General features: G+C 42.6%; 1 protein-coding gene across 1 annotated transcript in view; it reads left to right on the forward strand.

Moving 5' to 3' along the window:
* Positions 1-25,013, forward strand: part of ALPK1 (alpha kinase 1) — a 33,066-nt gene extending 8,053 nt beyond the window's left edge. Inside the window, exons 3-13 of the mRNA XM_082051132.1 lie at positions 8,909-9,107; positions 11,089-11,148; positions 12,843-12,929; positions 13,639-13,715; positions 15,630-15,725; positions 16,230-16,334; positions 16,789-18,778; positions 19,467-19,620; positions 20,696-20,858; positions 23,568-23,754; positions 24,373-25,013. Of these exons, the coding sequence (XP_081907258.1) occupies positions 8,909-9,107; positions 11,089-11,148; positions 12,843-12,929; positions 13,639-13,715; positions 15,630-15,725; positions 16,230-16,334; positions 16,789-18,778; positions 19,467-19,620; positions 20,696-20,858; positions 23,568-23,754; positions 24,373-24,569 (3,315 nt within the window). The 3' untranslated portion in view covers positions 24,570-25,013. The remainder of the gene's footprint in view (positions 1-8,908; positions 9,108-11,088; positions 11,149-12,842; positions 12,930-13,638; positions 13,716-15,629; positions 15,726-16,229; positions 16,335-16,788; positions 18,779-19,466; positions 19,621-20,695; positions 20,859-23,567; positions 23,755-24,372) is intronic.
* The last annotated feature ends 334 nt before the right edge of the window (positions 25,014-25,347 follow it).

Here is a 25,347-nt window from a genome sequence, read left to right on the forward strand (position 1 = left end):
ACCTTTTTTGTTTTCCATTTAATTGTAGATAGACTGACATTTTGACCTGTATTATTAGTATTACTCAGGAAAAGGGATTTTTTTCCCCTTCATGCATTCCTTCCCCCCTCCCTTTTTTTTTTTAAATAAAATTTCAAGGCAGAGCAAAGGCTGCTTCAGTTCATTGAATGAAAAGCTGGGGGGGGGGTTTGAAATGAGGCTGAAGAGAAGTGATTACAGTGTGATGAGGAAAGATAAAAGTCCAAACAACTTTTTTTTTTTTTTTTGGCATGAGACAGAGAAGGATAATTTAATTCCCCGAAGGAAAAAAATAAGTCTTTGTCGATTTATTGTTCGGAAAGACCTTTAAATTTTTTCATCTCTGTTTATTTTAATTTGCCATGCTTACAATAAGCTCATAAACCGTAATTCATTATATTTAAAAAGTGCTTTTGAGATCCATGAATGAAAGGCACTTCATTACCATAACACACTGGCAGTGTTACGAGGAGGCCGAGCGGGCAAGCAGCGCTCACCATGAGGATGTTTTACTCTGCGAGTAGGCTGAAAAGCTCCATGAGACCAGCACAGTGAGTAAGCGGATTAGGCTTTGGCTTCAAGGGTTTGCCTTAGTGTTGCACTTTAAAAAGTGGGATACCCATTGCTGGCGGCTGCATGCTAGTTTAACATGTCAAGAAGGCAAAGCCACCTGCACCTGCATCCTTTTAAAGTACTCTTCTTCACCTCTGCCGTGGGATGCTCACTACTTCTACACGCTGACTGAGGCAGTAAGAAAACATGGCAAAAACAGCTCAGGGGGTGGTAGGAAGGAGCAAGCCAGGCTTTCCTTGGTACTCCCCCACTGCAGCCTCAGTTCAACGGGAGTTGTGCTGCTGCTGCAGCAGATTCTGGCAGTGGATGCAAACATATTGTTTTTCCTCTTCTTTCTGTGCTATATGAAATTATTGAACCTCCCTAGGGATTTTGAGGCAATGGATTTATTGTAATTCCTGAGGCAAATCAGCACTTCTGGTTTTACAAAATCTTTGCATCTTATAGAAGATGGGGTATTTTGGATTTCTTGGGGCGGTATGGTTTTAGTTTTTGTTTTCCCTGCCAGGCGTTCACCAACTAAAGCAAAGGACACCTCAATTCAACAAGCTCAACATACTGTTTGCCACATTTTCCTAGCAGCTTCACTGCCACTGGGTAGCAAACCAGGCCCATCCTGCAGCCCTCCCTCCCAGCCTGAACAACCCTTTAGTGGGAATCTGCACTAAGGCTTGAAGAGCAATAACCAACATTTGTATCCAAAGCAAAAACTAGGAAGCACTGGGATTTTTGTTTTTATCATCAAAGTAAAATCAATTGTAATGGAATCCTTGTTGACAAATATAAATAAGGAGGGATTACTTTGTCTCTGTAACTAACAAATGCTCTGTGGGGTTAGGACTGGGGCTGCAGTTCCAAAACAGAGGCTGCTGTTGTGAACCTTCCTGCAGATCTCCCATGTGTGAAGGGATGGAAATGTCTTTACGTTCAGTTAATTACCAGCCAATAGAGGGCAACATGTCCATGTACACGTAGGCTTTGATCCCACAAACCCTATTGCAGGTTTCATTGAAGGACAACTCTATGCACACAAGTAGTTGTCTTGTGGGGTTATTCATGCAACATTGATATTTTAATTATTTTTTGCAAGATCAGAACCTGTTTTCAAAGCTATTGCAATGATGTAGGGCTTCACTTTAGTTTTATCGCATGTATCAATAGTTCCTGTACCCAGGCTCAGGCATTCAGCCATGGACCAGGGTCTGCTGGGGTAGGTACAGTAACAATGCAAAAGGAAAGTCCCAGCTTTCATCATCCAAGGGCTTGCCTGTGGAACGATACTGAGAAAAATGATCTGCCGTTAATGTTTAAATGGACTATTAAAATGTCGTTAAATCTGTGGGGTACGCCAGCCATGCGTGTCTGTCAGGTCTCCAGCTGTGTGCAGTGGGTCACAGGGAGCCCTCACCCCAGGGGTGCTGCTGGTGCTGTGCTACCAGGGCTGCCCAAAAGCGGGGATCCTGCAGGTACCTCTGCACCCGCTGCAGGGAGCTGCGCAGGCTGACCCCGCGCTCCCTGCCATGCACAGGGAAAAGTGGATCCTGGCCCTGCTGGCGTGGAATCTCATTGGAGTTAATGGGAATATTGGAAAAACTAGAAAATGAGTCCCCACAGCCCTTGCCTGGGCTTTGGCTAATTATGTGCTGGTGGATTATCATTAGGGAAACCATTCTGAGGGACCTGCCCTAACTGCCCTTAGATCTGTGTGGCACTTGAGAGGTGGGAGCTTTTGAAAGAGAACTAAAGAAGGGCCTGAGGATTTAGTTTTCTTCTCTTTCTACCTGTTGGTGTGGTAACGGGAGAATTAAAGCCCTAAATCGTAGCCCTGGGATCCTAGTTGTTCAGGCTGACCTTTTGCTACCTGCCTCATAAGAGCTCTTCTTAGGTGATCCTAGTGGAACGAAGGGTGACGTACAGGACAGCTGTGACTGTGAGCTGAATTCAGCATGAGAGGGAACTGGTGGCATCCCAGTCTCCCTTACAATGCATGATCTCTGTCGCTTTGTAAATGAGAAGTATCAGAGCTGATGTCCTGTCAGCACAGGAGGCTGGCAGATGTCTCATTTTCACTTATGATGCCCAGGGCTGGGGATGCTGCACTGCTGGCAAAACTGCGGGATGAAAATAGAAGAGCTTCAGCTGTGCAGGGTGACTGCCCTGATGCTGCCAGCCTGTAGTGCTGCAAAGCACTTGGTCTTCCACTGCCTATGTGGGAAAACTGCAGCAGAATTTAAAAATGGGAAGTCTGATCCTGGGTGCTTGTGGAGATACCAGTTCGCTTTGCTTACGGGTAGGGTTTCCTGTTCTCCAATGCAACTTTGTGAAGTGTTTTCTTCCTGGAAATGTATTACTGAGATGGCTATATGTTGTGTTTTCCTTCCAAATTAAATTACTTCTCAAATGGATTTCTGTTTTGAGAACACAGATTTAGGAAAGAGACTCCTGGAATTTTAGCTGATTTAGCAGTCTTGATGCTGCCCTCTCAGGGGGGTGGTTCTGTCACTGGCACTTAGCTATTTTTGAGTATTGAAATATATACTTCAACATAGTCTTTTAATGTACCACAGGGAATCACCACAATAGTTTATAGTCTAGAGCTTGAGCATGGCAGGACAAATCAGGGCCACAAAATTATTGCTGCACCTATCCTTAGTAAGAAGTAAAAATGAGGCCCTCTTGCAGATGACTCTGGTTACCCCAAATCCCTACTGCCTTGTCAGGTAACAAGGCCCATAGGAACTCCCACTCGAGGAGCTTCCTCCGCACTTTGTAGAGTTGTTCTTCTGCCCTTGCCCCGAAATGCTGCTGTTCAGCAGCCTGAGCCACCTGCTGCTTTCCGCCCTCCTGAGACCTCTCAAGTTATCACATAGGTGGTTGTCCCACTTTCCCTCACAGGTAGGTGCATGCCCTTCATCACCTCTATCCATGAGCAGCTCTGAGAGCTACATGCAAACAGCAGCTTGTGTAGGGATGGTGCCTTCTCTGCTGGGTGTCAATGGCTGTGGGTCCATGCCCTGCAAGGGATGGGGCTGCAGCATGGGAGCTGGTCCTGTCCAAGGGACAATCCGGGCACTGGGCTGCTGGAGCTCTGCTCCCTGCAGATGGCAATGTCCCGCAGACAGCAGAAGCCAAGGGCGGCATGTGGAACATACCAATAATAGTAAAATTAAATCAGTGGCAAGTTAAATTGCAAAAAAAAAAAAAAAAAGCTATTTATAAAAGTGGGGGTCATTCTCACTCTAGTACTTTCTCAGTTTGTGAAGCAAGATGTGGTCGGTTGTAAAAAAATCTGACTGATTCTGTGGTGTTTTGAGCTGCTAATAATGGACCTAATGCTGCTGTCATTGAATAAACACCCTTTGCCTTCAGGATGAATAACTTGAGCTAATTAACAGCTTCAGAAGCTCAAGCCATTAAATAGGGTTCTCTGCTGCTCTGAGCGGAGGGGAAAGTGTCCAGAAGTTTCTTATTCCTCAGTCTGCAGCTATTTACTGTGTGACTTGACTGTCCTGTGTTTCAAGTGTATCCATCTGCACATCATGGACCTGCTTTCTTCTGCCCATCGCAGAGGTGGTAGGAGGCTTAATTCATTGTTATTCGCTGAGTGGGCTCTGATTGCCAGATGAAAGGCAGAGATTGATAGAGAAGTCCCGTGAGGTGACAGCAGCTTTGGTCTCTTGGAAAGACGGGCTTTGCAAACAGTGCGTGGGGTAAAAGGGTGAGACTTCAGCCAGATCCATTGGTGTTGTGACTCTGTGTTTAATCTGACAGGGAACGAATGTAGGGGAAAAGAAAACCGGGCAATTTGTTAGGGTTCAGTGAAGTGCTAACTAGGAACAGCTCTTGGGAGAGAAATAGAGTACCTGGAAGTATGTGCTACTGACACTCCTGCCCTGTGTGCAGAATTAGAATGTCTTTGTTGACTTCTCTTGGGGATTCTTCTAAGATTTTAAAGCTCAGCCACAAACAAAAAAAAAAAAAAAAAGAGTGAAATAGTCTGAGGTGAATGGATATAAGCAAACACGGGAATCCAGAGTGTCTGCAAAACTGTGGGGATACTCTGGAAATGAAATGATTCCTGCCCCTGATTTCTAACCTCACTGTTTGCAGAGGCGTTTTCCCAAAGGGGGCCCTCCCAAGCCTGCAGACTGGGCTGGGGGAGATTTGCCTATGGGATCCTCGCTTTATAAAGAGCGCAGAGAGAGTGGATTAAATCAATATTTCATTTATTTGGGCTTGTAATTCCTCTTACATCAGCTGCCACATAAAGATTTTCCCCTATTTTCTTCCCCTCCTCCTCATCCTCATTTACTATGCACCAATAATTTCCCTTTGACGCTTTCCTGCCAGTTCTAGTGCCAGATGGCCCCAGTTCTGAGCTTCTCCCCTCTCTTGGGGGCAGCCCCCATTGTCCATGCAAAGGAGGCATCGTGGCTTTGAACCCAAAGCTGGGACCCAAACTTCAGCCCCAGCGTGAGGAGGAGCTAACCCACTAATGCAGGAAACCATGCAAACAGCACACCCTCCCACTCATCGCCATTAAGGAAAAACCCTTCACTAAAGGCTGTTTTGCATTTTCCCCCAATGGTCCATGTATAGAAATCTCGTGCAAATTTAATTCTGTCACCACCTGATTCCACTTCCCAGCCGCGAGGCTCCCTTTGTGTCATAAACTCAATTAGACATATGCATTTCACATCATGGACACAGATGTGAAAACAAAGTGCGTGCATACCTCTCTCTCTCTCTCTCTCTCAATGCATCTACATAGGCTTTAAAGTGATAAAGAAAGTGAGTAAATCTGTTTATGGCACTAGCCTGCTATGCAGAACAAAGTGTCTGTATGCGGCAAGCGGCGCCGAGTTTCTGATTGTGTTGGGGTAGGCTGAGACATCTTTGAAGTCAATAGAGTTTCCCTGGGTCTGGGCTGGGTGACAGGGAGCCGTGTGTTTCATTTAAGAGTGGCGACGCAAGTGTCTTTGTGCGTGTTCGTGTGTGTGCCCAGCAGGACGGTGCACTAGCTGTAGGTGCTGAGGAATTCTACAGCCACACGAGTTGGCAGTGAATAAAAGGAGCGGGTATTAATTTCTCGGTGTACAGCTCAGAACAGGGGGACATAAATGCAAAGGCTGACATCGAACCATGTTTCTGTGTGCCACACAGCATGCAGCCCTGCCTTTTTTTAAAAAAAAAAGAAAAAAAAAAAAGCCGAGTTTCTCTCCCTGGCTTGACTTTTCTACATTTTGTGTCCATTTGGTTTTGGAGAGGGACACAAGAGGTTTCAGCATTGAGCGGAGAGTTAAGTTATGCAGCTGCAAGACTGCCAAGCCCTTCAGAATAGGATGCTTCGTTTAGATTTTCCACAATGCTATTGAAGTGCTTATTTTCCTCCTGAAGAGACACAAACAGATGCAAACTTCTGTAAACACTTTAGAAATGAATTCAGTGAGTTTGGCCTCTCAGCAGTGCTCAATAGCTGACAGAAAAATGTCTAATTAGTGCAAGTGGAAATAATAGGGCCACTTGGATTCCTTCCATCCTCCTCCAAGTCTACTTTTCCTAGGAACTCAAAGGCCCTTTTGTTTGGTAGGTCACCCTCTCTCAGGCTTTTGTGCTCCAATCTATTAAAGGAAGAAGGGGAGGAAAAAAATAGATTAGGCGATGCTCTGTGCTTAAATATATGGCCTGTTCATGAGCATTTCGAATGGCTGGTTTGCAGTGTCAGTTTACAGGTGCCTAGAGAGGGGGATTCCTCCATTGTTGAGTGGCACAAGTGGAGTTGTGCGTGTCCGGCTCCAGGAATCCTTTTCAAGTGCCAGCCTCTTAGAAAATCCAACTCGGGCTCAGGAAAAAAAGGAAATTTGTACAAATCCACCTCACTGAAGTGCAAACAAGCTAGCAAATACTTGCAACAGATCAGCGCTACAAGCCGGCCTTCCTGCCATATACTGTAGGCTCTTTTCCAAACCGTTTGACACGGGCTTTATCCTGCACCGCGGAGGGCTCTGGGCTTGTGAAACTACTAAATGTCATTTGGTCAGGCTGCTACGATTCCTCCCCCAGATCAGATGGGGGTTATGCTGCTATAAAGCAAGAACAAGTCTTGTTGTCAGATTGTGGAGCTCTTGGCTAAAAGCAAAGAGAATAGAAATTAGGCAGGGAGGAGCCCAAGGGGTGTGCCTGAGAAGCCCTAGTTGTGTCTAAAGCATTTAGCGGACCTTGGTGTCTCTCTGGCTCTGCCCATGTGTTTATACAAGGAAGGAGACGGATGCTAAGACAAAAATGGGAGGCAGCTGCCAAACTCAATGTTTTAGTATAGATTTGGACAAAGTTTTCTTGCCAGTCTCTCATCCTCTGATGGTGCTGTGGGGCCCAATCCTCTCTCCCCTGTGTTGCTTTAACTCTGTTGTTAGTAGAGTTACTTGCTGACATGAATGAGATGAGAAACGCATCCTTTTTCTGTGGAGGCTTCGTGTGGTTTAAGGTGTTCTCTGTCTTCTGTTTTGGTTTGGTTTGTTCCTCCTGTGACTTACCACACCACGAAGCAGAACTTGGCCACAGCCACCTCCCAGATGATTGATTAAAGCCATGCAGTGGAAGGCCAGACTCTCCATAGGCAATGTGAGGCTGATGAGAAATGGCTGGAGACCATGTAGACCAGACAGGTCAGGGCTGCATTTGGCACCCACGAGGCTCCATAACTGAAGCTGTATTTCAGAAGCGATGTGCCTCTCCCCTCCACTGCCTTCTTCATAGTTTGCAGCAATTTTGTAAGAATCTAACTAAGAGATGAGTCTAGAGGCATCATTTTGTACTCTTTATCCTGTCTTCTGTGCTACAGAGAGGTTTTGACACATGATAGGAAGGCGAAGGCTCGAGGCAGTGTTATTAGTCATTCATTGTGCTAGCTAAACATGATTGCACCAGGAAAGTGTTCCAGTGAAATGATGGACCAGATGCTGTCCTCCACACCCTACATGACAAACCTGTACAAAAAGAAGCACCTCGATGTGTCAGACATGTAGAACACCTCCTTGATCGATCAGCAGGAGTGCTGACCCCTGCCCACCGTGGAAAGGGGTCACTTTTTTGGTAGATGTCCTCAGATCTATGTGGACTTCTGCAACCACAATGAGGCTATGTGCCTCCTCATGGCTGTCTCCCTGGCCTCCTGTCCCCTCAACAACGTCCTACCTCAGGAGCTCTGGCTGATTCCTCATGTTGGTGTGATGGCTCAGCCACTGTGGGAATCCAAGATAGTTCATATAGACTTAGAAATCATTAAAGATGACCTCCAAGGGAAAGACATTGGACTCCTGGCCTGTTTGTTTGTGGTGTACAAAGGAGTGTTTGATCCCGTGGTCTTAATGCTGCATTGATGCTGGTTGCATATATTTAGGGCCTGGTCCCATGGAGAGCTATATGTCCCCCATGAGTTAGTTACTTGTTTCCTAGGGGACTTCTAAGGAAAAAGAGGAAAAGGAAAGCTGGCACTGAAATGTAGTCCTCCCACTAAAGCTACTGGGAGCACCAGCTAACCAGCAGCAGTGATAGCAGACCCGGTAGACATTTGCATGTTCACGCATATTCCAAGAGCCTTGCTTTTTTCAGAAATGGTTTGAAAAGGCATTTTCTGAGCTGTGCGTGCCTCAGTTTACTTTCTACGCACAAGACAGTGGTGATTCCTGTCTCTGTATAGATGGCTTGAGCTCCATCTGGGACAATGGCTATAGTGGCCATTTCCAGTCTTTCCAGACTCACGTCCTCCTTTTAAACTAATTGTTATTAGTGCTGTTAATTTGTTGGGCATGATTTAAATTCATTAACAGACCACCAAATTATGTGGCTCCAAATACTAAAAAACAATTAGAAAGGCCAAAAAAAATCAGGAACGATATCTACAGTTCAAACAAAATTAACAGCTGGAACCTTCCTATCCTAAAAATGAAAATATGACCAGAAACAGTCATAATTATAGGTTATAATAAATCTTATCTGATCACTGCCAGAAAGACTTACTCCTTTGTATAAATGCCTAGGAACATAAAGATTATAAGGTGAATAGAAATTTTGAGACAGCCTTTTAATTGCCAGGGAGTATTTGCTTCTCGGGATATTCAGTAGTTTACTTGCTATAAAACTGTGTGACTGCCTTACAGCAAATGGTTAAGGATATTCAATCTGCTTTAAAACGGCAGGTAGGCAGTACCATTAGGCGGAGGATTACTAAAGCTGAATATTTTCTGTAAACAGTTAGCTGAGCCTTTGCGAGGCGAATTTCTCCAAGGTTGCCCCGTGGCGCTGGTGTTCTTTTCAGGTTTATTTGAAAGCCTCCATCGTGGTCAAGGACTGCGTGACGGCAGCTGCTATTGTGTTCCTGATTGACCGGTTCCTATATTGGATTGATGCCTCCAGCAAACTTCTTCAGATTGCCAAGGGTCTGCACAAGCTGCAGCCCACCACGCCGATCGGCCCTCAGGTGGTCATCCGCCAGGCTCGCCTCTCCGCCAACGCAGGTAATGCCCCTGCGCAGCCCCCGCTCCATTTTCTCAGCTCAGGCCCAATTAGGAGCTACTTGACTTTGAAGAAGATACTTTGTCCCTTACAAGGGATGACATGCTTATGGCCCTGGTGCCATCTTTTCAAACACGCAGCCCACTCCCAGCCCCCTCGAGCCCTCCCAGCATCTCTCACTAGCACAAAGGGGCTGGTATAAAGGGTTTCAGAGCCAAAAGCAGGAGAGAAAATTGTGAAAGGGTGTGGAAAATACTAATTGGAGCTTTTGTTCCTTAACAAATCTTCCCTGCTGGTTTCAAACGGGGATATCTGAATTGCTATACTTCTGACCAAGGGCCTTTAAAAAATAAATTAGAATCACAGCGTTCTCTCTGCACTGTCCCAGCTGCTTTTTTTATTTTTCATTGGGACCACTTGACTATGCAAACAATGCAGCTAACAACCCCTTGAGGATAAACTGATTAAAAACCAAAATCCATCATTCCTATAAAGTAGACAACACCTGAAGCATTTTTGATGTATCTTATGTATCTTCACACTGTCCCACTGTGGAGAAGAAAACAAAATCACACAAACCTGCTCTGAAAAACACAACTGACAAATATTTTATTTGCAGAGAAAAGAGCTATATGTTCTCTGCATATCCATTTTTATTTATGGCTGTAGACTTCTAATGTTCCCATTGGCATTCTACACCGACACACTCCAATTGATGGGCTAGTTCAGCCAACACTTGCACTGCTTCACTGACTGGAGCAGCCTTCTTGAATTCTGATGGACAACTGAGACAAAAGCAAGGTTTGACATGAATAAAGCTGATCAAATTAGACCTTAAGGCATCTCCTGCAGCCCATCAAGCCAGCTCAGGCCATGCGACAAAACCTCTGAGCTGTGTGACAGGTGGCTGAAATGCAGAATCTCCACCGTGTGTTGCACGTTGCATCCTTTCTATGCTGTGGTTTTGGCTATATATTCTATGCTTAGGGTGGTTCTTAAAAGCTAGGTAGAGAGTGACAGGGAGGCAGCATGGCCTGTGGCTGTGCTTTTTGTGGTGGGACGTCAGGTCAGCTGGCTTTGAGGTGCATCTGCAGAGCTTCCTCTCATGGTCAACTCCCCAGTGAGATTAAAATACGTTTCCATTTAGAAAACCTGTGGGACAGAAACAGGCAGCTCTGCTGCTGAGGGAAGCAGGGTAGGCTACTTTCTTCTGCAAGAGAAGGGCAGGATCTGCAACCGGTGGGGGGGCCAGAAGCTCAGTGCCTGCCACAGTCTTGTTGCCACCTCCCCTGCTCTGAATCCTGCAGCAGCTCAACACATGGGAAGGAGCAGAGTGAGAAATGAGTGCCTGGAGCCATCTGCCTACACCATGGGGCTCGTGTTTTAGCACCTGGATTTACTCTAAAGCCAATGCGCAGAGAGGTATCTGTTGTTTGCTCCTTGTGATGGCTTTACCGAAGCTGCAGTGTAGACCATAGATGGCACACAGAGAAATTCAACAGAAATACCAGAGCCTGACTCCCACGTTCTAAGATTAAGCACTTTTCAGGAATGTATAGTGTGTTAAGCAAAGCAGATGTACACATAATTTCATCTTACTGTGCAACCGCATATTACAGAATGTAGCACCTGTACATTTATGACTATTGACAACAACAAACCTACGTGCAGGTGATACTGGGATGTATCAGGTTAAATATCACACAGCTTCTCTATGAGGTTTTCTGAAGCAAGTGTCTAGCTAGAAACAGTTGTCTCATCAGCATTTTTTTGCAATATTTTTTGTACCTGTGAAATAGCCTGTGTCAAAGAGGTTCCTGAGCCTGAGGCAGCATCTGCAGTGCGCAGTTAATTGCAAAGTTTAGTCCAAGTGTGGACACAATGATGGTGCTGGGAGGAAGAGGCTTTCACTGATGAGTGGTTTTGTTCACTTCATGCCACGTTATACATTCTTATATTTATTTTCTTTTTTTTTTTAATCAGGTAAACTTTTAAAAGCTGAATATATCCTAAGCAGCCTTATTAATGACAATGGAGCAACGGGTACGTGTATATACATGTATCTATATAATATATATCTCTTCCAATTTCCTAGTTCGTATTTTGGTGGGACTTTTTGGTACTCATTTTAACAGTCACACAGTCTTCAAATACAGACAGTCTGACCTCTGTCATGACTCCTTACATCACATTTTTATTTTCTTTACCATTCTTTGCTAAAATGTGGAAACTGCAACTCTGTTTTGAAACTTCCGTAACTCATGCTTGTGTATCTTCTCTTAGGTGGAAGAAATATTCTGGATCGACAGCTTTCCTAGTAATTTGTCTGCCCAGAGAATTTTAAAATGTAGACCAATGCCAAGCAATTGACTGATCTAGAAAACAAAGACAACTCCTCCCCCTCAAAAATTCAGATTGTTAGAGTAATGCTTATCCTCCAAATTCACACTGATCCTATGATCTAAATGAATAATTTCTTCTAGACCTGTAACAGACTGTGGTGCAATTATTTAGTACCTTTTGGGGTTAAGAAAGAAAGAGAGCAAGTTATGGATGTTACAGCACTTTCTTCTATTGCTGGATAGATGTGCAAAACAGTAAAAATATGAACATTCCTTAATGCATGATGAAGTTTGTAGAAATTACTTTTTTTTAACATTTTTTTCCCGTCTGTCAAATGATTATACTGCTGGTTATGTGGTTTGTTTCAGATCTGGAGGGATGTGTAGTTTTTCTAGTGGTAATAAAGCACTAACTTTGACAGACATCCATAATAATTATTTAGTTATGTTTTTGAGACAATATATTTTAGAATTATATATCTGTTATCCATTTTCTTAGCCTTCAGGCTTATTTAATAAATACATTCAGGTTTCTTTACTACCATCAAACTTAGAAAAATGTAAGAAGCCTGTTCTGGTTTTTGTTGGTTTATTTTTTGTGTGAAACTGAGATTCTCATGCAAGAAGGGCCCCCACACAAGAGGGCTTTAAACAAAATACCAGCTATCACTGTTACAGTAGCAGTGGCTATGGAAAACACTGCATTTCATCTCTCTTGGAATTATGCTTTTCTTTTAAGATATTTTCCTAATATTCAATGATCATACTTGCTTGTTTAACACTGAGGAGCTGTTATTGAACAGATACTTCATGCTGAGGATTGCAGTGAAATGTTTGTAATACTCAGGAAAGCTTAATTATTTTATTTCTTCTTAGTTTCTGAAATTCAATATAGATTTGATAATGAAAGACTTCATTTGTGTATCTAATCATGCTGTGTTAACATGAAAACTTTTGTTTTAGTCTTCATGAGATACTAATATCTGAAAAGAACATGTTTTGCCAATGATTAAAAGTGTTTTGCTCTGCTGTATATACTGATGACAGCAAAGATATGCCATATTCACCCTTTTGACTGATTTTTAGTGTAACTCTGTACGATGCTTCTATACAATGACTTTTTGTTACTTCACGGAAGAGAGGTACCTTTTACTTTTTATGTTGTTTCTATGCTCTGTGTTGCTGTCACTGAAGCTACATGCTCATCTACCTGTCTACGTATATTCCTTAATGCACTGTGGCTTTGTCATCTTTCTGGCTGTAAGTCCTGACTCAAACCAGCTGAATTCAGTGGAGAGAAACCTGGCAATTCACTGGGATTTGGGTTACCCTCAGAGGGTTGAAATGACAGCAGCATTTTTCATTCTATACTGAGTTTTTCAACTCTTTCTGCAGGTACCTGGCGATATGCTAAGGAAAGCGATAGGGTTCTCGTTCAGTCAGTCTGCTTACAAATCAGAGGACAGATTCTGCAAAAGCTTGGTAAGATGGTTTTGTTTTTCCTGCTCGATGTTTTCCCCTATTTTTTTTCTTTGCAGTCAAGCTTTCAAATAGTACATTTGTCATATGCCAGCATTTTAGCATGTGTAGAACATCTGCCTGATGCCTATAACACAGCCATAGAAGATGAGTTGTACACACATCTGTTTGCAGCAAGGACCTAGAGCCATGTGCCAAGCAAACGCACTTTAGAAATAAGCATTATGTTATTAATCTTAGCAGCAGTCAAGAAGCATTCTGGAACATTGTTCCCTTCTGCCCTGTGCTACTCTGTGTTTGCTAATGCTCTTCCCAAATTTGCTGTTCCCAAAGGCATGCAGTAGCTTATCAGAGGTACATCCCAGCAATTCCTCTCTCAGGATAAGAAAATCCCTCATTTTCAGCGTGATGGACTTGTGTATTCAGGGCCTGGTACCTGAGGCCAACAGCCTTCATTTTAAGATTTTTTGGCATAGCCTTTCACCTTCCATGACTGTTGAGCTGAGGTCTTTCATGAGTATAAAATGTCTGTTTATGCACAGCCAAAAACTAAAGGAAACCAATAAATGTTTGGCGTTGTCAAAGCAAAAAATGCCGTAGTATGGTTTTATACTGTTTTCAGGGCTCCTAACTCAAGAAGATATAAAATAAATTACTGAAAACCATCTGTAGCAGTAATCTCCTTAGTGACTATTTTTCTGAATTATTTCAGGGATGTGGTATGAAGCAGCAGAGTTGATTTGGGCTTCTGTTGTGGGATATTTCAAACTACCTCAACCAGATAAAAAGGTAGGATTTTCCTTTTCACTCTGGATATCCTTGCCAATCTAATAATCAGTCCAGATTAGCCTTTGTTTACTTCAGAAAAGTCTTTTAGCAATGAAGTTTCAATTATGCACCTCAGACAAGGTTAACATGCAGGACAAATATTCTAGCCCAAGTCGGTATTGCACGTTGTTTCCGCATGCATACACGGACTTACAGACACCGTTTTTCCTGCAAGGTAATGGAAGTAATAGTTTTCATTAAGCAGAATCATCTGAAGTGAACCACCACCTAGTATGTCACAGGAGCTTCTGACAGGCTAAAGGAGAAACTAATCCCAGAATGCAGTCATAGATTTTCCTTTTCCTTTCCCTGTTTTTTCCTTTCCCTGTTTTTTCCTTTCCCTGTTTTTTCCTTTCCCTGGTTTTTCCTTTCCCTGGTTTTCCCTTTCCCTGGTTTTTCCCTTTCCCTGGTTTTTCCCTTTCCCTGGTTTTTCCCTTTCCCTGGTTTTTCCCTTTCCCTTTTTTTTCTTTCCCTTTTTTTTCCTTTCCTTTTTTTTTTCCTTCCCTTTTTTTTTTTCCTTTCCCTTTTCCTTTACCTTCCTCTCCTTCCCTCTCCTTCCCTTCTTTCCTTTCCTGACTAAAGATTAAATTTCTTTCCCAGTAACCAAGAATGTCTATTGCTGGGGTGTTCACAAGCTGCACTACACTATCTGTTGTGAGTAATGGGTGTTCCCTGGCACTGCAGCATCTGAACACCTTGCAACAGCTGCCATATCTGTCTTTAATAGCTTTGTGAGGCTTGCCCACACTAATCTTCTCACTGTAGATGAAGCAACAGTCACACCGTGTGTCCGTAGCTAAACAGGAATGTGAACCTAAGTCTTGCAAGTCCTAGGGTGATGCTTTAAGAAGTTTTGTAATTGTATCCCAGCATAGGATACAGCACAAAAACAGACCTCGTCACCTCTTCTCTGCCATACCTTAAGGCTTGACCTCAATCACAAAACATTTCTATGGGACCAAAGATGTGTAGTGAATTTTGCAGAAAGCGTACAGATGCTTCCTGACATTCTTAACTGTTTAGCTGAGCAGGCCCATAGCTAGCACAAATAATTAAAGTCTTCCAGAGAGAGAGAGAGACAACTAGCAAGTTCATAGATCTATGTGTTACATTCATGTCTTATTTTTTAATTGGTTCTATAAAACCAATTACAAATTATCAAAAAAAAACCCAATTCTAAACTCAAGAACTCTTGACTTTTGTCCAGCTCTGTTTACTTCTTTTTCAAACAGTTCAATAACCTAGGGAAGGATGTTTAAAAAGTGTGTTTTCTTAGGCTATGTGTGATGAGCATTTATTACTTCTGTCATCTGTCTAGACATCTATACCCTGTATTTTTCAGAAAGACTGGGATCAACTGGCCAGTTCTTAAACATATTTTTTGGCTTCCTATGGTCTTCTCTGAAAAACAATCATAAAACAGATTGAGTCTTTTTTCAGATATGATTAGCCAAGGATTTATTGCAGATTTAGTGACATCACAAGACTACACTTTCATTGTCACAAACAGCACCTTGGAAAATGCAATGCTAAGTTTTCCAATGGCATTTAAGTTGAAACCTAGAGCTAGTGGTACTCAGGATAGCTGTCACTCATGGAAACTCATATGGATCCACCAGGCTGCACTTTCTGCAAGTTGAAATTAATAGAACCCTGCCAAGATGACATTTCTGATTTTCTTAGCAGTGCTTCTCTTTGAATCTTGTTTGGTTGGGTTTTTTTTTTTTTTTGGTTGTTGTTTGGTTGGTTTTGTGTTTGTTTGTTTTTTCTTATTTGTTTTTCTGGTATGTTATACATAGAACCTACTTTATTGTGAGCAGTAAAATTCAAATACAAGGAGAAAACCAATATTATAATGTTCCATTTCTCTTTCAGGGAATTGCTACTTCTTTGGGTATTATGGCAGACATCTTTGCTTCCATGAATGAGAAGGATTATGTACGTTTTAAAACCAATGCTGAGATTGACCTGGTAAGACTTGGTTTGGTATTTGTGTGTGTAGGTTCTTCAGATGGACTGTATGTCATTGTGCCAAATTCACCCGTGCTTTGTTCTTCCTGTAGTTCCTCTCTTGTGCTGAGAGGGCTGAAGAAAGTCCCATTGAAAAAGTTAATTAGCACCTAGTTGGAAGAATTTCTTGCTTCAGGAAAAGGAAAACATTTAGAATATTTACAGAGTGTATGTGAGTCTGTGTTATATCTAGAATATGTATAGGGTGAAAAAGTGACACATCTATGGTAAACGTAATCAAAAAGGCTCATGCAGAAATGGACCTGGCTGTTGTTTAAGATATGACATCCTGCTCTATCAGGACTCAAAGGTCTCAGAGACCTCAGGGAATCTACAAAAGACAATAAACGAATCCCAAGCTGCCTTGCTTCAATCTAGCAGGGTTGCTTACCAGGTAGACCAGTCTCTTTTGAAAAGAGAGCCTTTGAGATAAGGGTTCCCCTCTCGCTTTTTTTGCTTCACCAGGGCCTTCTCCAAGAGTTCAGTCATCGTTTATTAGCAGCTGCTGAGGCCTGCAAGCTGGCGGCCGCCTACAGCCAGTACACCCCGCTGTTTGTGCTCACGGCCGTGGTAAGTGTTAGTCCTCATTCTGAAATGTTATTTTTATAAGGGAAGAGTTCAGGCTATTAAATTTGGCTCTAATCCAGCTTTCAATCATTGCATCATAGAGGGGGTTGTGTCTGTGTTGTGGGTATGCTGCTATATGTTACTCTGAACTCCCATCAGAAGCTAAGAAGATGGGCAGAAAGCAGCATCTGTCCACAGAGTAAGGATGGGCTTTCAAACCTATCTAGGAGTCCTGCTTCTCCTATAACTACAGCTATATTTCAGAGGGAAATATAAATTAAAAAATAAATTTTAAAAAAAAGTTTATTTCCTGCAGGAAGCAGAGCAGCAGGGAGTTAGGAGCAGCCATTCACTTCAAACTGTATAAGGGAAAGAAACATATTTTTTCCTGCCTTTATTTATCTCTGACAGAGGTCCGAGTTTTTAATTCCTTGATTCCTCTTTTGTCCCCTCCCAGAACATCCGTGGGGTGTGTTTGCTATCCTATAGTCATTCCAAGGACTGTCCTCCAGAAAGAAGAAAGTTCTACTTGTCTGAAGCCAAAGAATCCTTTGAGATTGGCCTTCTCACCAAGAATGATAACAGTTCTGTCACCAGCAAGCAGGAGCTCCATAGTTTTATTAAAGCTGCTTTCTGCCTCACAACCGTGCATCGATGGCTCTATGGGGAGAGTGAGAAACTCCATGAAGTGGGTCAACTATGTAGAGAAGCCTTGGGGAAGCTGCATACGTACAGCACTTCGTGTACAGAAGAGGAAGAGAAAGGAATGCTTGCCAAAGAGATCATGGCTCTGATAACATCTGTTAAGAAGCGCCTGCAAGTGGAAAACTTCCCTAATTCTGATGCCAGGTCTTACATTCCAGACAGTTATAAGAGCACAGCAGAAAAATCAATCCTGCAAGGGGAAGCCAGCTTTGAGAAAATCCTGGCCAAGCATTCTCAGCATCATCTGTCAGTGTGTGAAGTGTTCAAAAACACTTGCAGGGTTCATAAAACCACACTGGGAGAAAACCAAGTGGGAGCTTGTATCACAACCTTAAAAACAGAAACCAAAAACATAGACACTGTGTATAACACTGAAGAAACAGTGAACCAGAGGAAAGGTCCTGCCAAAATGCTTAATTCACCAACAGCAGGAAGTAACTTGAAGATACTCAGTGGCCAAACAAGAAATAAGCACATTGGTTCTGATGTGATGAAAAATTCCTTTGATGAAGAGACTGAACCACTAGAAATAGAAACAAATGATGAAAACAGTTTCAGCAGGTGGCAAAACAGGAGTCAAACGACTACTTCACAGAACTCTTGGTGCAAGCTGTCAAAATCAAGTTACTCCTCCAGCTGGGAGGAACTGGACTATAATAGCAGCAAAGGGTCTCAGCAGGAAAAGGGCCCAGCGGAGGAGCAGTGTTGCACAACAGAATCTGATGAAAATGGTCAAGCTGCATACTTGCATTCATTGCCTCGCAGAGCCTGCCATGCTTGTCCTCCAGAGCCTTCAAATAGCAATTTGGGATCTCCTCCACCTTCCCAAGAGGTAGATACACCCCTAGCTGGGAGGCTGGTGGAGAAGTCTTCTCTCGGTGGAGAAAAGCTGCGTGAAAGAAGACACCATGGAAGGAGATCTTCAGAAAAGAAAGCTGGGAAGGTGGATAACGCAGACGTAGATAACAACACCGTTCCATCCCTCTCCATGTCTTTGTCTGTTCCTACCAGGTCGGAGGAGGAGAAGAAGGAGAAGGAGGAGGAGGAGTCCGGCTCGTCCTGGGCGGAGCTGGAGGCGGTGGCCGGAGCCCCGCCCGTGGGCCCGGGCTGCAGCACCCTGGACAGCGGCAGGGAGGGCGGTGCTGCTGCGGTGCTGTCGAGGAGCATCTTTCCAAAAATGGCCAGTGACTCCTCTGTGTGTGAGTGGCTGAGGAAATCTGCCGTGGTGGGAAACAGAACAGTCAAAGTGCCCCACGTAGATCCTCAAGCAGAAACAAGAGACGAAGATGACACTGAATATGATTTTGTCAGAATTGGAGACCTAGTAAACAATTATCCTGCAGCATCGGTTCCAGAGCATCAGCCAACTCCCAGTGCACGAACAGCTTTGTCCTTGAGGGGAAAGATATCCATAACCAAGCACTTTGAATGTGCCACTACTGAGGAAAATGAAGAAAAGTCTCAGGACGTGGTGAGCAGCAAGAGACAGTCCAGTTCATCTCTGAGTTCATGGCACAAATCAGCACAGATGTCCAAGAATTCCCCTGAAGGTGCGTTTCTGAACACAAGGGGAAGTGGTTTTCTCTTCATACCTGGGAGAACAAAGGAAGAAGTCCTTGATGCTCGATTTCTGAGGGACGATGATTACATGCAGCTTCTGGCAGGGGTAGAACATAATTGGCTTGTCCAGAGACTGATGCCTACTGGAATTTTTAAGTCTAATCAGCTTCATAAAGCATACTGTAAGTTTCCATACAGCGATGGGCATTTTCACACAACAACAGGTGCTCCTACAGAGAACAGTCTTGACTGAGGCTTTCTAACAATGTTTTAGTCATCGTTTATTAGGACTTTATTTCCTGTTGGTTTATGAGTTTCTGTACAAGAATTTTAGTTATAGCATACTAGTAACTAACTAACTACATACTAGTAGCATCTAGTAATAGCATAGTTCCCTTGAACCATTTTCTCCTATTCATTCTTTCCCATTTGCACATCAGTCACAGCCTCATGGAAATGGGCTCCGTCTTCATGTCCACTCAGTCCCTCCTGCTTCAGTTCCCCGAAAACCACATGTGAGATAATTATTATTAAATTAATCATAAATAATGGCCCTATTTATTTACCATACCTTAATATACAGACACTTGATCAATATACTAAGAAATACAGAAGCTAGGAGTAGCACCACTATAGGATGCCTCATTGAACTCAGTAAGTACAATCCACTTAGGGCTCATCCCATCTTGCATGTCTCAAGCCCCACTTTTTGTCATTGATGTAAAATATCCAACTCTGCATCTAGATATCTCTTACTGTATATTTTATAGCCCAATACTTTGCTTTCAGAGGAGGCTGCATATCCTCAGCACAGGCTTAGAGCAGTCCTGTGGAACTATCCCTTCTACCTATGGTGTTTTCTTTTTATAGCAGCTCTTCTTTTAAAGTACTCAAAGAAATCGGGCCTGTGGACAGGCCAAGAAACGGCTGTATTCATTGGAGACTACCTGAATGTGGCAAAGGAAGGCAAACAGAGAAGTGCATTTTGGATACACTTCCTGCACCAAGAAGAAAGCCTGGGAAGGTATTGACCAAACCAATTTCTGAAACAGAATGTTTATCAGTGCTACTTCTATGTAAATATGAATGGAAACTGTCTGGTAAGGTTTGTCTTATACCTATGATTCAGCTAGTCCAGTGCCTTGTTGGACAGTAGCTTTTAGCAAGTACAGAAGATAGTACAAGTTTTTACTTGGACAGCTACAGAAATCATAGTTACAGTGGGAGAAGATTGATTCTTTTCTATTCTGTTTCAACCTAGTTTACATTTGGTCAGATTTCGAGTGGTTTCCTGTAGCAAGAATGTTTTATGGCTTTCCCAAATCTCTTGGGCACTTTGGCAATCTCTACTATGCTAATTCTTCCCATCACCCCATGTAAGTCTCTACTGTTGAATTTCTGGGAAGAAAAATCTACTTCACTGTTGTTTTCTAACTGCCACGTTAGTGCCTCTTTGCTCATGACAGCTCTTAGGCCTCACTTCGCTTTTGTCTGTGCTGGGATAATCTCATGAGATCTTAAATGTTGCTTCCGTTTAACTTGACCTCTATCTTTGCATTAGAGAATTAGTAATACAGCTATATATATATATATATATATATATACACATAGCAAGATATACAGATATATATATATGTAAATATCTCAACACCTATAGGCAAAAAGGTGTTTAAGTTGCTTTTCTTTAATTTTAGCTGTGCGTTTATGCAATGGATTCATCTTCTCTGAAAGCAGGATTAAAATCAATTATTTGCTTGATAAAGGCCTGTGCACCAGAAGAGCTCTGATAACTGCTAGTTGCAGGTTTTGCATTGTTACTAGAAGCAGCTTAAGAATTCTTATGGGTTAAGAATAGTATTTTAGGTATCTCTAAATAGGATCTCAATACAAAGTCAAGAAGAGCTGACTTTAAACATTCTGGTGTTATGAAACCACCCCCATCATAGGATTTGATTGATCAGTACAATATTTTATGCCTCTAAGAGCTATAAAAGAAAAAAACCCACTGCCATTTTAAACATACCACCAACAGCTGACTTTGCTTCTGAAAAGCCAAGCTCTGCTTTGTAGTGATGTTTCTGTATCACTGTGTTGTTTAGGTATATCGGGAAAGAATATAAACAAGAAAAGGGGCTTCTTCATCATTTCAGTGATGTGGAACGGCAAATGACTGCCCAGTACTATGTGACAGAATTCAACAAAAGACTGTATGAGCAAAAGGTCCCTACCCAAATCTTTTATATCCCATCTGCAGTACTCCTGGTAAGAACTATCTTCTAAACAATACAAATTAATTGATGGGAAGAGGGTCTTAAGTAAATTTTGTTTTTTAAAATATTAGGAGTTAGACCACCTCTAGATGACACACTATAATTCATGTGATCTTACCTGGTAGGTGCATTCGCTTATTTCAGGACAAGAAAATCCTACAGTAGAGCTATGAGTTCATGGGTAAACTGGCAGAAAAGATGCTGTGTCCTGTTAGAAGCCAGAAATTCACTTGTCAGTGAAGCCCAGGAGTCACCCAGCCTTTTATATCATTCTTATAGTACATGAACATCTATTTTCAGGGGTAGTTATGAAATGTGAACAACAAAGTGACCCCTTCTGAGCAGCACAAAAACATCTGAACTTCACTAGAACCCAGTAAGTGAGGTTCTTGCAGACAAGATAATTTGCTGCAGGACAACTTTGAGGCCGTACCTGCATGCTAAATTTCAGAAACACAGAAACACACTGGAAAGGACCTCTCTGTGACTGATTTGGTCTTGTGCCCTGATATCACAGGCAACAACACTGCATAATCCCTTTTTACACTCATGAAGACAGATCTTAAAAGTGGCCATGTTGTGGTTTGTATTTTAACCTCCATTGTTTCCAATAACAAATCATTCTAGAACTGCTCTCCTGATGACTGGAAACTTTTTGTTATTTTCTGACCTAAAATAAAGCAGTTTACACTTCTCATTTTTCTCACTACTTCTCTGAGGCCTAGATTTAAGAAATGAGCAGCAATATTACCTCCTCATAACCTCTGGTCTCTCAGCTAGGGAAGCCGAGCTTTGTTTAGTGTCACCTCAAGATACAGGTCTGTCTTTCCTTGTTCATTCCTGAAGCCCTGAGCCTGTTCTACTTTGAATTCCTATTTCTTAAATATTGATGATCAGAACTGTACAGTGTTCCCCAGAGATCCTTACCCTTAGTGAGATCTACATTTTTCATGGCCTTATCACACTGGCAGCTCAGTTGTCCTTCAAATGGCTATCACAAAAAAACCCCTCTTTTCCTAAAGAACAGCCCCTTAGCATAGTTCTTATAAGGAGTGGAATAGGTCACCAAATTAAGAAGTGGCCCACCTCTGTGGACAGAGGGATGGGACTTGCCTGGGCAGAAGTGCCCTACCTCTCTCTGAGACACCATTCCCTGGCAGTTGCTCCATCCCATGCCAAACACACGTCTGTGAAGCGTGCTCCACTGACACGGACACCTTTAAACCACAGTTCAATTAACTTGTTGACACAGCCTCACCACTGATACAGTGCCCTACATTCGGCTCCTTTCCGGCTTGTCCCTGGCAGCACAACTGGTATCTCTTCACCACATCTCTGCATGGGATGTACTCTGTCACAAGAAGGAAATACCTGTGCACTCCATGCAGCTGAGTATATGTGGACAGATGAAGAAAGGCTAGTGGAATTGGCAGGGCTATGAGCTTCAGCAGGGCCACAGATCCATCAGTCACCTCTCACTGAGGAGCATTTCTGTCCCTCCATCCCAATGGTCCAACCTCAGAGACGGCCTGCTGAAAGACACACAAACCAAGCGGCTGAGAGCTGGTGGGATGTGGAGCATTATCTGAGAGAGCCTGGGAGGGAGAGACAGCAGTCACAAGAATTACTTTCTCTTGAGTGGGGTGAAAAAACAAGGAACCAGAAGCTAGACATTTCAAGAGAAAAAGCACTTTGTGGTTAGTCTATTTAAACAACAAAAAACAGCTGCTAAAATACCTACAACTCAGCTAAAGCAACACGCACTTTTGATCATGGGAGATACTTGCTTTGTTCGCTCACTTCCAAATACGTGGAGGCTGGAAAGGCTGCATTAGACATGCCCTCAAGGCTTAATGCATGGATCATAGTGGTCTCACGTGTTTCAGGTAACAGCTCTTTCTTCTGCTCTCTTTCCTCTATGAGATGGTTACGAGGGCAGCATTCAAAGCCACAAGGCAGACAGCCCTGCAGTGCCAGCACCCAACCTTATCATGAGAGGCAGGAGCTGCATCTGGCATAGAGGTTAAAGCTCAGCAGGAAAGTAAAGGATCTCTTCTATATTCTTACGCTCAACTTTCTATTTGACTTGTGTGTCAAATCCAGAGAGCTACCCTCCACAGTACAGAGTTGCATTCACTGTTTTGTTATAAGTACGTATATGATAGCATGCTATGCATATTACTATTTCTGTTAGCCATTTTAACACTACATCTGGCTCTATGCCACTTGCTAATAAGGCCTAATGAGAGCCTGGCATCAGTATCTCCAAGTCTCTGAACATAGAAGTGACTAAAAAAATGCCAAAATCTTCCATTGAGTATTCACACACTGCAGAAAGACTGGGTTCAGGTTTACCCAAATCTTTTTCAACTTTCTAGCTTATTCTTTAGACATAGTCTCCTGAAATAAGTTTCCTTTTTCTAGACAAACTACACATTTCTAGAATTCTTTGCTTACAGAGTTTGGCTTGTCAGGCTGACTTCGTGTTGGATCTTGTACAACCTTTTGTTTTAGTTAAATGTGAGCTCCTTATTTAAACAGCCTGTGTCTTGAGTCAGCAGAAGGTTAATATGGAAACTTTCTATCGATCTTATAGATGGAAAGCTCTAGGAGGAAAAAGTGAGACTTCAGTTAGAAGAGCTTTAGCATCCTTGTTTTCACATCTCTGCTTGCATTACTGTCTTTAAAACTCTCTTTTCAGATACTGGAAGACAGAACTATAAAAGGATGTGTGAGTGTGGAGCCCTACATCCCTGGGGAATTTGTGAAGCTGTCCAATAACACAAAGGTAGTAAGGAATGAGTACAAAGCCACAGAGTATGGTCTGGCCTACGGCCATTTCTCCTATGAGTTCTCCAATGGAACAGACGTTGTTGTTGATCTGCAAGGTTTGTATTACAGCGATCTTCATTTATTGCATATTCTCTCAAGTTACAGAATGTGCTATATAAAGGACATACTGTCTCTAAATGACATAAAGCAAGGGAGGTATGTGCAGGTATGTTTTTGACTTGAGCAGTGCTCTTGCTTACCACTGCATCACAGCAAGAACATAAGCCACACTCCCAGGTGTGCCACAGCTTCATGCCATGGAGTGGTCTGCATCCAATTAGACTAAAGCCAGTCTGCAAGGATGTGTCCTGTAGAACCATCTAAAAGAGAACCACTGAAAGAAGCAGCGAGTTTTGTCACACCTCCTCCTTCCTAAAATTGGCAAACCTAAAAAAGGGTCCCCTACTCAGCTAAAGGAGAATTGACCTCTTTGATTGAGAGTCAAGGATAAAACCTTTCAGACTCAGCCTTTAGCTCACAGGTATCTTTGGGATATTAATTTCATTAAATATTCATTTTGTACCTCTTAGGGTTCTGCTTTTGCTGACATAGGTGCAAACTGGGAATTACTGAAGTGACATTAACAGACATGGGCTGTGCCAAGCAGACAGTCCTGAGTACGATAATATAAATGCTGTGATGTTTGATACCAGGATGCATCCTTTCTTCCACAGGTTGGGTGACAGGTAATGGGAAAGGCCTCATCTACCTCACAGACCCCCAGATTCATTCTCTTAATAGCAAAGATGTTTCACGCTCCAACTTTGGGAAGAAAGGAATTTATTACTTCTTCAATGATCAACATGTGGAGTGCAATGAAATCTGTCGCTGCCTTTCTTTAACAAGACCCTCAATAGAGCTGCCAATGTAGACTCACACAAGACAGTCAAACAAGAAATGACGCATAAGCTGGACAGTATTTTATCCTACACACACTTAGCAACATACTGTCTTTGTGAGAACAGAGCCACCGTGATGATACCCGTGTGAGTCGGGCCAGTCCTTACCTGCATGAGTTTGGCAAGTTCTGGTCTTTGTATCCAGGCTGGTAATACCACATTACCATCTTCTGTACCATCTGAACATCATGTTGTTATAACCTTCTGTAAAAACTAACAGAAGAACATAGGAAGAGTAAGAAAACAGCCTCAAAAATTCAGCTCGAGCTGTACTACAAGACTGTATACACTTCTAATCCATCAGCAGACTCAGTAAAGGCAATGTGCACCATCTGCTCTTTGAAATGAGATGGAATGAGACAGAAGCAGAGAGTTGTATTTCAACAAGCTGTAAAATTCTCAAAAACTTGTATTAATGCTTCAGGGAACAAATGATAATGTTCTGGTTTGCTCAAAAAATAAAAAAGTTTCTTTCAGAAGTGTATGTGTATATGTGACCATATAACATCTAAACAAATGGAAATATGGTTTTAACTGTTAACAGCCAAGAAAACTGAGTTGTTCTGCAAGGAAAAGATCTTTTACTTGAACCAAGAGATGCTTTACATAAATAATTTAGGACTGCTACATTTAACAAACTCTCAGAAGACTTTCCCAAGAATAGTTCCCACTTAGGCCAGCACATCTCTTTTGCTTGTAATGAAACTGTGAATGTCATAGATTTGGTGACCAGTTTTATAACTAATTCCC

Source organism: Streptopelia decaocto (assembly GCF_964273445.1).
Source record: "Streptopelia decaocto genome assembly, chromosome: 4".
In the NCBI taxonomy this organism is placed as follows: domain Eukaryota; kingdom Metazoa; phylum Chordata; class Aves; order Columbiformes; family Columbidae; genus Streptopelia; species Streptopelia decaocto.